This window comes from Xenopus laevis, chromosome 7L (assembly GCF_017654675.1).
Source record: "Xenopus laevis strain J_2021 chromosome 7L, Xenopus_laevis_v10.1, whole genome shotgun sequence".
NCBI classification, from domain to species: Eukaryota; Metazoa; Chordata; class Amphibia; order Anura; family Pipidae; genus Xenopus; species Xenopus laevis.
In genome coordinates, this window is record NC_054383.1 from 60030387 (window position 1) to 60044007 (window position 13621).

At 43.8% G+C, this 13621-nt stretch overlaps 1 protein-coding gene across 1 annotated transcript; it reads right to left on the reverse strand.

The window, feature by feature from the left end:
• Positions 1–602: 602 nt before the first annotated feature.
• Positions 603–2162, reverse strand: LOC121395451 (syncytin-2-like). Its single transcript, XM_041569005.1, has 2 exons — positions 1704–2162; positions 603–1592 (listed from the first exon to the last, which is right to left on the reverse strand). Exons 1-2 carry the CDS (start codon positions 2160–2162, stop codon positions 831–833), a joined length of 1221 nt encoding a protein of 406 aa, XP_041424939.1. The 3' UTR covers positions 603–830.
• Between the last annotated feature and the right edge of the window lie 11459 nt (positions 2163–13621).

A 13621-nucleotide genomic window follows, 5' to 3' on the forward strand; every position in this document is an offset into this window, starting at 1 on the left:
TGCCTCCTTCTACAATGGGCAGTGGTTTATTATACACCAAGACAAAAGGTAGTCTTACAATATATCCAATCAATGAGCATGTTATGCTATGAATCAATTGGTGGAACCAGCACACAGACACATGTCCATAGAAGAGGGGGGGGGGAAGGTAGACTTCCCTAGGCAAACAAAAGACACCAGGACAAAAGGCACTTCCCCCGGTAATATACATATACACACACACAGTGACCTTAGCATGGCTTGTACTGATCTTGTAAAAGTACACCTTTGTTCAGTGTTCCGTATTCCTCAATCCCAACCGGCGCCACACCCGGCATGCTGCAGTCATGCCTGATGAACACAAATTGGATGGGAATCGGAATGATCGGGCGACTGTGCAAATGTCGGTCGTTAAGACGCTTATCCCACATCGGTGGCGGCCATATGGCGAAATATGAAAAATTTCCACGTCAGTCACTCCTTTTTCGCCATATGTCGTCACAGCAATGGCTTCCTAATGCTACAATCACTCCAACCAAAGCTTCTAAAGGGTACAGAAAGAAAAGGGAACATGCTACACTACAAATGCACTAACAAGAAGAACCGGCCTAATATTCTTGATCTTTATATCTTGATCATGAGGTCCAGACTGGCCTTCAGGGAGGTGATGTCATCATACAAGGTTTCTGGTTATGTCTTCTTTGAGAAGAACAGCCCAAAAAAAGTCTCCAAGAAGGGAAGAAGTCGGTTCTTTTAGGGACAGTCCATAGTTTGTTAAAAAAAAGGTGGTGGTTCTTCCTGTGCTGATCTTCCTGAGGTAAAGGGTTCCGGATGCTTCAGGCGATGGCTCTTTATGGAATCATCACATGGTCCTCTGCACGGCTCTTTGCAACTTGGTTCACCAAACAACAGGTCATTCTCGCCGTCACATAGAGGAGGAAAAGAAAGCAGAGCAGCATCAGGACATACACTCCAACTTCTTTAAGCCATGATCCAATAGAAAACAACATATCACCGAAGCCCCCTAAACCTTTAAAGGGGTTCCAACCCTCCTCTGCAATAGCACGTGCTTGTCCCTGTAACGCTTTCACCTTGTCAAGATGGGCCTGAACCTTGTCCCCAGTATCTTCCACCCAGGTACAGCAATCCTCCCCAATGAACTCACAGAAACCCCCCTTTGATGCTAAAAGATAGTCGAGAGCCATTTTCTCCTGAAGCATAAGGGTCTTCAGCTGTCGTTGTTCAGAAGAAATTTCTCTCATGGCTTCGACTGTCTCATTAAACATCTCGTCCATTATGATGGAAAAATTATTTAGCCGCTTCATAAGTTCTATACCCCATCCGGTCCATGCCGGAAACCATGCCCATGCACGGTCCCCTGCGGAGAATAGCTCTCTCCTGGTCCTTCTTCCCACACTTACCCTCCTCTGCACCATCAGGTCCTTGTGACCATCGGCAATGTAGGAGGCAGGGACTAACCTGACTAAGGAGCATGACCCTCTAGTATTCGGGGGAACGACTCTATAGGCAGCCTGGCCGCACAAAAAGTAAAAGGGCCCAGTTAATGAGACACAAAGGTCATTGGGGTTACGGTTACGGGCATTGCGCAACAACTGGATGGATAATGGGATTGCTGCACCCTCCTGAATGTCACACCCTCCCCCCCAGCAGACATAATCATGTCTGGTGGTTAGGTTGTTATTGTCAGGGATTCTATGGTCGATCTGGATGGTTATCCCAGATGGGCATTCGGTCCTCCCCAGGGACTTGGCTCCAAAACCAGAGCTGATATTAAAACAAATCCCGGACTGGCCTAATTGACCGGATACCCACACGGGTCTGCTAAGTCTAGTACAAGCCTCGGGGCTGACATCAAGACCATAGGTGACATTACCATCTAAGAATGTCTGATTAAATTCTATGGACAGATGGCGTTCCACTGATCTACCTGAAGGACTAAATTTTCTCATGCCCACCCTGATGTCATAAAGGGCATGTACTGCCGCCATCGCCGGGATGCTCTGGCTCGGAGGGGGTTTGGAGCACACCCAGCAGTTGGACCTATTTGCTGTCTTTGTTAATTGTAAATGCATCTTGAACAGTAAATTCTGATGTGACTCCTCATAACAGTATCCAAAATACATTAAACAACAAGTGTATATAGAAACAATGCACCTGATCATTGCACTTGATAGTCCAGCAGCTTCTTGCAGTGGCTGGCGTGGATCCGCCCGTCACGTTCCTCGACCTTATGGGAGGTGGATGTTGTACTGCTTCTGTCTCGGGTTCCATGAGTTCAAGACAGTTGTGATTGTCTGTTGGTTTTGTCATGGTTGGGTTAGAGTCAGTCACAATCCCTTCGTCCCCCCCTCTTCTTCCGAGTCAGAATGGGTCGGGAGAAGAGATGCGGGATTGAGGATTGTACATCGTCTCAGTGTGAGGTTAATAGGGGTAAGGAGAGTCACTTCAGATTTGGTCAGACATGCTGCTGAAAGATGTTTGGTCTGGACCTGGTTGAGAATCTCTTGGACAGAGTGTGGGATGAGAAAGGTTAGAGGGGAATCTAAAACTATGTCACCAACTTTCTGTAATAACACAGAAAGTATAGAGAGGACCCATTCTGAATGAAATATTAGGGATCCAGTCTCTGCTGTAATTGATCAGACCTAGAAGGGCTCTCAACTGTCGGGCATTACGAGGTCGGGTGAAGTCTTTGAAAGTCTGTATCTGTTGTGTTGTCAGGTGTTGGGTCCCTTTTGAGATACAGAGGCCTAGAAAAATAACCTTCTCCTTACAAAACTGCAATTTTTCCTTGCTAGCCTTATTCCCAGTGGATGCCAGATGGTTCAGTAGCGAGATAGCGTGTCTATAGCATGAATCCTTGTCTGGGCAACAAACTAATAGATCGTCCACATATTGTAACAGTGCGACCTCCGGATCCTCTGGCACCCACTGGTCTAATACCACCTTTAGCTTGCAACTATATTCCGATGGGCTAGTCATGGACCCCTGTGGTAACCGGGTCCATGTCAGCTGTCTACCCTGGAACGAAAAAGCAAAGATGTATTGACACTGTGGATCTAGTGGAACAGAAAAGAAGGCATTAGACAAGTTGATAACACTAAAGTACGAAGCTTTAGGAGGAATGGACACAAGTAATGTGTGAGGCACTAACGAGGCATCACTGACTATGATTTTGTTATCATGGACCAGTTGGTAAGTGACTTCCTGACCCTTGGCTGATTTTTTTGCCACTGGAAATAAAGGTGTATTACAGGGTGATTGTGTTGGGGTTAAGACCCCGATTTGGAGATATCTATCAATCTGGATCTTGAGACTGTCCATCTGCGCTATACTCAGAGGATACTGTGGCAATTTTGGTAGCACGCAACCGGGGGCAATCCGTATAGTGGCTGGAGGTACTGGCAGCAAGCCGACATCATATTTGTCAACCGCCCAAACCTTAGGGTCTATCTCAGCTAGTACATCCAGGGACAAATGTGTACCAGGTTCTCCAGTATACGGGACTGCCACCAATGCACACAGCAACTCGTCTGTGAGTGCACTAGTTACCACAACACCCTCTGGGGTATAAGTGATGTTGGCCTGAATCTCCGACAGAATGTCTGCTCCCAATAGGTTGATAGGGACATCATCTGAAACTAATAGAGATATGACTGCTTCGGTGTGTTGACCTAACCTGCAGTACAATGGTTTTGTCTCCCTAAGAGTCACTGGATGACCTGTAAGCCCAATGGTGGGGGTTGTGTTGCCAGAGAGTGGAATCCTGCCTTTTAGATCTTGTATTTTTAGAACAGTCCTGGCTGTGCCGGTGTAGATGAGGCAGGACAGAGGATATGGCAATTCCTCAAGAAATAGATTGAAATGGGCCGACACCGGTTTGCCTTTCCCCTAGTGGGCGAAGCTATGGGACTGTGTAGCAGCTCCGAAGGTTTTAACTGTTTCAGGGTCTGGTATGAAATGGTAGGTTCCCGGGGGGCCCTCCGTACTACGGTAAGATTTCCCCGGGTTTGGGTTATGTGCATGAGGCCGGTCAGGAACAACTTTATAAGGACTAGGAGAATTTTGTTCTTTCTTGTCCTCATTTTCTGGACAGTGGCGCACTAAATGTCCGTTTTGATAGCAATTAAAACAAGTTATATTAGTACGTTTGGTGAGTTTCTTTTTCCTAGTATAGGGAAGGTGGTCCTGGGCTATTAGCTTAAGAGCTGCCATGATTTTGGCCGACTTGGCCTCTTTCCTGGCATGCAGGTCCAGTTCTATGGCCTGGATTGTTGCCATAAGGGAGTGGAAACTCATAGAATGGGCCTCTGGTCGTGCAACCATTAGCCTATCTCTTAGCTTAGGCACCAATCCAGCCATAAATTTAGCCTTTAACATTAGATGGATGGGCGATACTGACTGGGTGTTCTCTGGGGCATCTGGACCTGGCTCAAACCCTGCATCTGTTACCCCTTGTTTTAACCTCTGCCAATAGACCGAGGCGTCCTCATCTGGGCCCTGGATCGCTGTCATAAACTGGAATGGGGACACAACACTATACATAGTGGGCATTTTGTCTGTCAGTTGCTTACAGAATTCCTTGCTCCCCCCGTAGCGCCTGTAATCCCCCTCAGGGCCCTGTTGGAAGTCATCCCTTTCCAAGGCCTCTATGCATTCTAATTTGGATTTGTCTATTATAGAGATACCTCTGGCTTCACATAATGTGACCAAATCGGATTTTCCAAGGCGGCAGTAATCCGTTTTGTCAGAGGCATCTTTTGCGGATTCCGGATGTGGGGATGGTGATGGAGACAGATGAGCTGAGGCTGTTGAGATGACCTGTGTTGCTAGCAAATTTAAACCTGTTTGCAGCTCTGTCTCGTCCTTATCATTATTGCTTTCTGCAGTTCTGGCTGGACGGAAGTACATGATTATGTTTGACCTTACTGTCTGAGACTTTTGAATGCCCTGCTGCCAAGGCTTGGTAGATTCCTGTAACCACAAATTGGCCTTCTCTAAAGACCCATGTGTTTGGAGTCTGGAGTGAAACTCACGGAAGAACTTTTCCCAGATCCAGACCTCAAACGTCCCCTCCTTAGGGATGGACCATTCTAAACCTGAAGACCATTTGTGCCAATCTTTGAGGGGCTTAACAGTCCCTCCTCCATATGTGGATTTCATGTGCTGCTGAGCCGTCCTAAACTCAGAAGTGGTACCCTTCTGTTCCCTAGATTTCCCTACACCAATACTCGAGTCTCGAGCTTTTTCCAAGTAGATGCGTCCACCTACAGTGTCTACGTCCACCGCGCAGACCGCCGTCGATCCTTACCTGTTCGTCCTGTGAGTAGCTCTAGGGATTCAAATACGAACCACGGACATTATCCACCGTAGCCCACTCAGAGAGAAGGATCAGCGGCCGAGGGATCCAGACAGGTACGAACCACGGACACCTTCCTTATCCCTCATGCTAAATTGGCTCAAAACAGCGCCCTGACTGCAGGATAAGAGTTCCCAATGCCTGGAGTGTTGACAGCAAGTGAGAGGAAGCGACAGGAAGTGAGAACAAGGGAGATATAGTTGAACCTTCCTAGGGATTCCGGTACGAACCACGGACACCTGGTCACCCCAGTCAGGCCAATAGGTTTTGAGAGAAAGTGGCTAGAAAAACAGATAGAAACAGAGAAACCCCTCCCCAGTTCACCTCCCCAAGTTCCGTCCCCCAAGCTTCCGGTACGAACCGCGGACACCTGGTCACTCAGTGATGAAAAGTCAAGAAAGCGAACAAGAAAGGGAACAGTCCTCAATAATTTCCCCACAAACTCCACCCCCGGGCTTTGGTACGAACCACGGACACCTTCCACCCTTAAGATGGACCTCAAGGGGAAGAGAACAAAGCTCACGCGACAATTGATGAACCCGAGTAGGCTTGGCCAACTTTTTCTCCTCACAAAAAGCTAACCAGTTCACTGTTTTTTCGCCCTATACAGTCTGACTTCGCAGCACAGTCCTTATGGACGTAATTAACAGGAATTTCCTTCCTAACAGCAACTTTCATAAGCAGACAGCAGCTATCTTACACTACCAGACTTCCAATGACGGAAAAGATGTCTTCCAACCAAACCTACAGAGAATGTGTTGGTTTGAGAATAGATTAAAACAGAAAAGAGGGCTAGCCAAAAGCAAGGTAAAGAGTTAGTGTGGTAGTTATAGACAGAGAGAGAGAGTGGGTAAGCAAAACTGTTTTAAAAGAGAGAAATGGAGATAAAGAGAGGAAAATAAAGAGAGAAAGAGCAGGAAACCAAGGAGTATAAAAAGAGAAACAGCTAGTTAGCATTATGTTGTAAATCATGCAACACTCTTCCTTCACTCACACAAAGGACAATTACAACACCATGTGATGGTTTCTTCCTTAGGAAAACCCCCTATCCTGGAGGAAGTAGCAGCCAATAGACTGCAGGGAACAGCAGAGAGGTATAACAAAAAATGTAAAAAATGTTCCAAAAAGTTCAAAGAGAACTTTGCTGTTATGAAATGTAAAGATGAAAATCTATATACAATAGAACAACTGTTAGGGTTATATGCAGGGGATGTGCCTCCCACCAATAGCCCAATATACCTTTTCGAAAAACTAAGACAACATGGCCGCTGGCACATGTGCTTAAAGACAAAATGGCCACTGGCACATGTGCTTAAAGACAAAATGGTGCAGGCTCCCCCTGTTCAGTGCTCAGCAAGGGTTAGAAACTTGGTTTGTAATTCAGATTGGACGGATTGTTACCCAACCTCCAATATTGAAACTTGTAATAATAAAAGCAATACAATCCTCCCAAACTAAAGATTTTCTCAAGGATGAAACCTATAGAGTCGCAATTTTAAAACAAACACCACTTAGTAGACAGAAAACAAACACAAATGAAAAAAACAATGATTCTAAATCCCCTCTAGATACTGTTGGCCATATCTGCTTGCTACAAGATTATCCTTCAACCACCCGGCATACACAGAAACTCCCTCCACTGGTCTGAATCACTCACAGATCCTCCAGCAGGAGCAATAACAGTCCCTTATGGTTAAAAAAATAAATAAATGAATAAAACCCCACAGCAGTTATGCAGATATGCCCCAACCAGTACCTGGGCAGTTAATACTGAAAAACACCACACATACACCCAAAAGGTTCTTTTGGTAGATTTTTACCTGATTCCAGCAGCCTAGAGACCACAAACCAATTTGCAGACAGCAAAAACTTTCTCAAATATGAGAGTATCAAAACAAAAAGGTCTTACCTCAATGCTGGCCTTTTTTTGCTGCCCGAAACAAGATATGGCTCCTTTTAATTCTGCTGAAATTAAGGGAAAAATTTAACCTCCTGCCATAGACTCGCCATCTGTTATCGTAGAATTAAATGATCTTTTGTCTTAATGGACAATCGATCCGGAAACCTTGATGTATCGTGTGGTGATGTTGCGCAATCCCCCGGAAATAACGTCACAGCAATCGTTCTTAGCTGGGGTCCAGTATTCTGCCTCCTTCTACAATGGCCAGTGGTTTATTATACACCAAGACAAAAGGTGGTCTTACAATATATCCAATCAATGAGCATGTTATGCTATGAATCAATTGGTGGAACCAGCACACAGACACATGTCCATAGAAGAAGGGGGGGGGAAAGGTAGACTTCCCTAGGCAAACAAAAGACACCAGGACAAAAGGCACTTCCCCCGGTAATATACATATACACAGACACAGTGATCTTAGCATGGCTTGTACTGATCTTGTAAAAGTACACCTTTGTTCAGTGGTCCGTATTCCTCAATCCCAACCTGCGCCACACCCGGCATGCTGCAGTCATGCCTGATGAACACAAATCGGATGGGAATTGGAATGATCGGGCGACTGTGCAAATGTCGGTCGTTAAGACGCTTATCCCACATCGGTGGCGGCCATATGGCGAACTATGAAAAATTTCCACGTCACAGCCCATCCCTAGCAAAGAGCCTGTAGCCGACTGAGAAATCAGCCCAGTTCTCCAAAAACCCAAAACCCTCCTCCCTACCCCAATCTCTTAGTCACGCATTAATCTCCCTACGCTCCCGATGTCTCCTTAGCGTTGCTCGTGGCTCAGGTAATATCTCTGAGAATATTACCTTGGAAGTCCTCGTCCTCAACTTTACACCTACTTTTTTAAAATCAAAATCATAAAGTCAGTCTGCTCCATACACGCCAGTTCAGAGTTTTCCTCCCCAGCATCTTCATCCAAAATGGCGAATTTGCCTCCACTGCCCCTTCTCCTCCCCCCACTCCTAAAGTTTTTTTATTGACCGCCAACAGGGCCGCCATTAGAAATCACGGAGCCCCGTACAACAAAATTTTTGGGGCCCCCTGGGCCCCGCCCACACTAACAACCAAGCTCCACCCCATATCCCGGCCATTCCACATCGCAGTTAAAAGACCACACAGACATCAGCGCTAAAAAAGTAATCCCCCCCCACACACAAGTTGTAAAAAGCTATTGATGGTCAGGGCCCCCTTATAAAAAATTGGGGCCCCCCAAAAAAAAATTAAAAATGTAAAAAAAAACAAAAAAAAAAACATTGGTGGCAGGGGCCCCCTTATAAGTTAAAAAAAACTTGGGGCCCCAACAAAAAAAAATGTTAAAAAAAACTAAAAAAAACAGACATTGGTGGCAGGGGCCCCCTTATAAGTTAAAAACAAATTGGGGCCCCCAAAAAAAAATTTAAAAAAAAAACATTGGCGGCAGGGGCCCCTTATAAGTTAAAAACAAATTGGGATCCCAAAAAAAAAATGTAAAAAAACATTTTTTTTGAAAAAAAAAACTGGTGGCAGGGGCCCCCCTTAATTTTTTTTTTGGGGTGTGACTAAGAGATTGGGGTAGGGAGGAGGGTTTTGGGTTTTTGGAGAACTTATTTTTGAAAAAAACATTTTTTTTGAAAAAAAAAACTGGTGGCAGGGGCCCCCCTTATAAGTTAAAAACAAATTGGGACCCCAAAAAAAATTTGAAAAAAAAATAATTCTTTTTTGAAAAAAAAAAAAAAATTTTTGGAAAAAAAAATTATTTTTTTGGGACCCCAAAAAAAAAATTTTTTTTTTCAAAAAAAAATTTTTTTTTTGAAAATTTTTTTTTTTTTCAAAAAAAATTTTTTTTTTTTCAAATTTGTTTTTTGGGGTCCCAATTTGTTTTTAACTTATAAGGGGTCCCCTGCCACCAGTTTTTTTTTTCAAAAAAAATGTTTTTTTCAAAAAAAATATTAATATTAAAAATATTAAGATTATAGCTTAATGCGTCAGCAGCTCTCAGTGCTGCACTCTGCCTACAGCTTTCCTCCTGCTTTGTCTGCCTCACTTCCGCCTTCACGCTGCCTGCTCTCTCGCGCCTCCTATTAAGGTCGTGCCTTTCCTACCTCTCCGTTCTCCATTTGTCTCCCACCCTCTGATGCTTGCTCCCTCAGTGTCTCTGTTCCTCTTCCCCCTTATAAGTTAAAAACAAATTGGGGCCCCCAAAAAAAAATTTGAAAAAAAAAAACATTGGCGGCAGGGGCCCCTTATAAGTTAAAAACAAATTGGGATCCCAAAAAAAATGTAAAAAAACATTTTTTTTTAAAAAAAAAACTGGTGGCAGGGGCCCCCCTTATAAGTTAAAAACAAATTGGGACCCCAAAAAAAAATTGAAAAAAAAATGTTTTTTGAAAAAAAAATTTTTTTTTTTAAAAAAAGTTTTTTGAAAAAAAATTTTTTTTTTTTGAAAAAAAATTTTTTTTTTTGAAAAAAAATATTTTTTTTGAAAAAAAAATTTTTTTTTTCAATTTTTTTTTTTTGGGGTGTGACTAAGAGATTGGGGTAGGGAGGAGGGTTTTGGGTTTTTGGAGAACTTTGAAAAAAAAATATTTTTTTTTGAAAAAAACATTTTTTTTGAAAAAATAAACTGGTGGCAGGGGCCCCCTTTATAAGTTAAAAACAAATTGGGACCCCAAAAAAAAAAATTTTTTTTGAAAATTTTTTTTTTTTTTTTCAAAAAAAATTTTTTTTTTTGAAAAAAATTTTTTTGGGGGTCCCAATTTGTTTTTAACTTATAAGGGGGGCCCCTGCCACCAGTTTTTTTTTTAAAAAAAAAATGTTTTTTTCAAAAAAAATATTAATATTAAAAATATTAAGATTATAGCTTAATGCGTCAGCAGCTCTCAGTGCTGCACTCTCCCTACAGCTTTCCTCCTGCTTTGTCTGCCTCACTTCCGCCTTCACGCTGCCTGCTCTCTCGCGCCTCCTATTAAGGTTGTGCTGCCTTTCCTACCTCACCGTTCTCCATTTGTCTCCCACCCTCTGATGCTTGCTCCCTCAGTGTCTCTCTTCCTCTTCTGTTCCCCCTCCATTACTGATCTTGCATCGTCTGCCTCGGGCTTCCTCTTCCGCTCCTCCTCCCTCTGCCCCTCCCACACCCTGTCACCGTTTGCTCCTGTTTCTTCAGCGCTCCAATCCAGGTAACTTCAATATTGCTCCGTCTGCCTCTCTCTACTGCTCCCCCTCCCACACCCTGTTACTCTTTGTCTCGATCTGTTTGCTGCTCCCACCCCCCAGCTTCAAACTTTAGTCTCGCTGTGTCTGTCCCTCCCACTCACGTCCCTCTTGTGCCATCAATCTCCTCTCTGTTTATCTCACTCAGTTCATCTCTGGAGTTGCCCACCCCCCTGCATTTTACACCCTTCGTGCCTTTCCCCTTCTGCCACTTTTTAGCTTAAAGCCAAATGACTGCAACCATGTGGTCAGAATGCCACAGAACTTAGTTTAAAGGAGAAGAATCACACAGGGAGACAATAAAAAAAGTAAAAACATTATCCACTATATATACCCCATTCGTTAACCATTGCTATCTATTAACAAAACTGTTTTTTCATAAGGAGCCATTAGTGTTAAGACATTCAGCAGTGAAAGTAAATTATTCAGGATCAGCTAGTAACTTCCCAGCTTATTTTCTAACTATGCGCCATAAGAGAAAAGGGGATTTGTAAACTCACTGATAAATTCCTTTCTCAAAGTACAGAATAGGCAGCACAGGTACCAAAGGGATAATGTCCACTTCCATTTAGGAGGCAGGATGACAGGAAAAAACTGCTAGGCTGCTCGTCCTCTTCCCGACATTAGCCCATCGCACGTCAGTTGTTTTTATTAAGCATAGAATGAATATTAGTCTGAGTGCAGAAGGTGGGACATCCTGTGCTGCCTATTCGGGACAAGAAAGGGATTTGTCGGTGAGTGTACAAATCCCCTTTTCTCTATGGTCCCTAGGCAGCACAGGTACCAAAGGGTTACGTCGCCAAAGCAGAAGGGTGGGAGAGAGAGTAGCAATGGAGTTAGAGAGGAAGAGTGCCTGAAGCTTAACTAGATAACAGAGATAGAGCCATACCTTATGTAGGATGAGACTCTTTTAAACTGGCACTTGTAGAACTTTGGGCTGAAACACACCAGCGAGGAGGCAAAAACATTAATGTTGTAAAATTTTGTAAATGTGTGAACAGAGGACCACGTGGCAGCGTGGCAAATCTGATCTGCCAAGGCCTGGTTTGCTTGGCCCCATGAGGTGCTAAGTGCTCAAGTGAAACTACTTTCGGTAGAAAGTCTAGTTGAGTGAGGAGCACTACTTTATCCTCATGGATAATGCAGAGGGCCAGTTTGGCAGGAGAGATCGGCTAGTTCTGAAACCCGCCTTGCGGACACAGTGGCTACTAGGAAGGCTACCTTTAATGAGAACATTTTTAAGCTCATGGAATGCATGGGTTCAAATGGTGGTTTCTGTAGAGCTTGGAGAACTAGCATAAGGTGCCTTGGGGGAGTTGGGGAACGCCAACTGGGGCACATATGTTGTGGAGCTTGTAAGAAAGTTTGGATGTCCCTTAGGGTTGTTGGAGTTGGATTGAGTTTGGGGAAACTTGGACCTTGAGTGATCTTGTGACAAGACCTTTGCCAAACCATCTTGTAGGAATTCCAATAGATACAAGGTAGTAATGGAGGTATGGTCTAGCTGTTTGCGGTTGCACCATCTGAGGAAGACCTTCTATATCCTGTGGTATGACCAACTGGTGGGCTTGTTTCTAGCTTGTAGTAGAGTATGTACTACCGTTGTGAGAAACCCTTGTTTGTCCAGACTGAGGTTTCAAAAGCCATGCTGTCAGGGATAGAATGCAGAGGTTGTGGTGTAGATATGGGCCTTGGTTAAGAAGGTCCGGCCACAATGGTAGTCTCCAGGGGTTGGTCACCAACATGTTCTGTAAGTCTGAGAACCATGCCCTCCTGGGTCAGTATGGGGCAATTACAATGGCTGTGGTCTAACTTGAGCTTTTGCAGAACTTTGTGGATTATGGGTAGCAGTGGGAATACATAGACCAGGTTGAAGTTCCAATTGCTGGTCAATGCGTCCATTGCCATGGTCACGGTACCTTGTTCAGTAAACCGGGAGTTGGTGATTGATAAAATTACTTTGAAGTATATTAATAGTAACAAGATGCGGGTTGAAAGTGTTGCTCCTTTAAATAATGGTACCAGTATGGTTGTAACAGATACAGACAAGAGGAGTCTGAGATCCCAGGCTCACTTCATAGCTGCACTGATGGCTCAGCTCAATCTAGTCTGTGGCTGACTCGAATATGATTTATAAAGCCTTAATAAAAATGAATGTAAACAAGGCTCCAGGGCCAGATGGCATACACCCCAGGGTTCTAAGAGAGCTTAGTTCAGTTTTAGACCGGCCCCGCTTCCATCTGGTATGGTACCTATGGATTGGTTAAAAGCTGATGTCATCCCAATATTTAAAAAGGGATTATGATCTCAGCCTGGAAATTATAAAACAGTTTGACACCTGTGGTGGGCAAATTATTTGGAGGTTTACTAAGGGATCACATTCAAAAATTTGTCCTAGTGAATGCCATTATGAGCAACAATCAGCATAGCTTTATGAAGGATAGGTCATGTCAAACTAAGGTCTGTTGGGCTTAATGAAGTCATTTGTACATGGATTGGAAACCGACTACAGGATCGGGTACAGAGGCTGGTTGTTAATGGTACATTCTCGATTGGAGTAAGGTTCTTAGTGGGGTCCCTCAGGGCTCGGTATTGGGTCCACTTTTATTTAACCTTTTCATTAATTACTTAGGGGAGGGTATTTGAAGTAATATATCACTGTTTGCAGATGACACAAAACTATCCAGCCCAATTAATTCCATCCAGGATGCAGCATCCTTGCAACAGGATCTTGACAAACTGGCAATCTGGGCAGCTAAGTGAAAATAAGATTCAATGTTGATCAATGTAAAGGCATGTACCTGGGATGTAAAAATATCCAAGCCACGTATACCCTTAATGGGACTGCACTAGGCAAATCCTTTATGTAAGGACCTTGGAGTCCTTGTAGATGATAAACTTGGCTGTAGCAAGCAATGCGAGTCAGCAGCATCAAGGGAAAATAAAGTTTGGAGCTGTATTAAAAGGGGCATTGATTCACAGCAGGAAGGGCCATTTTTCCACTGTATAGAGCACTAGTAAGGCCCCATCTAGAATAAGTAAATATTCGGAAGGGATTTTTTTTACAGTGAGAGCTGTGAAGATGTGGAATTGTCATACAAGCTGATAC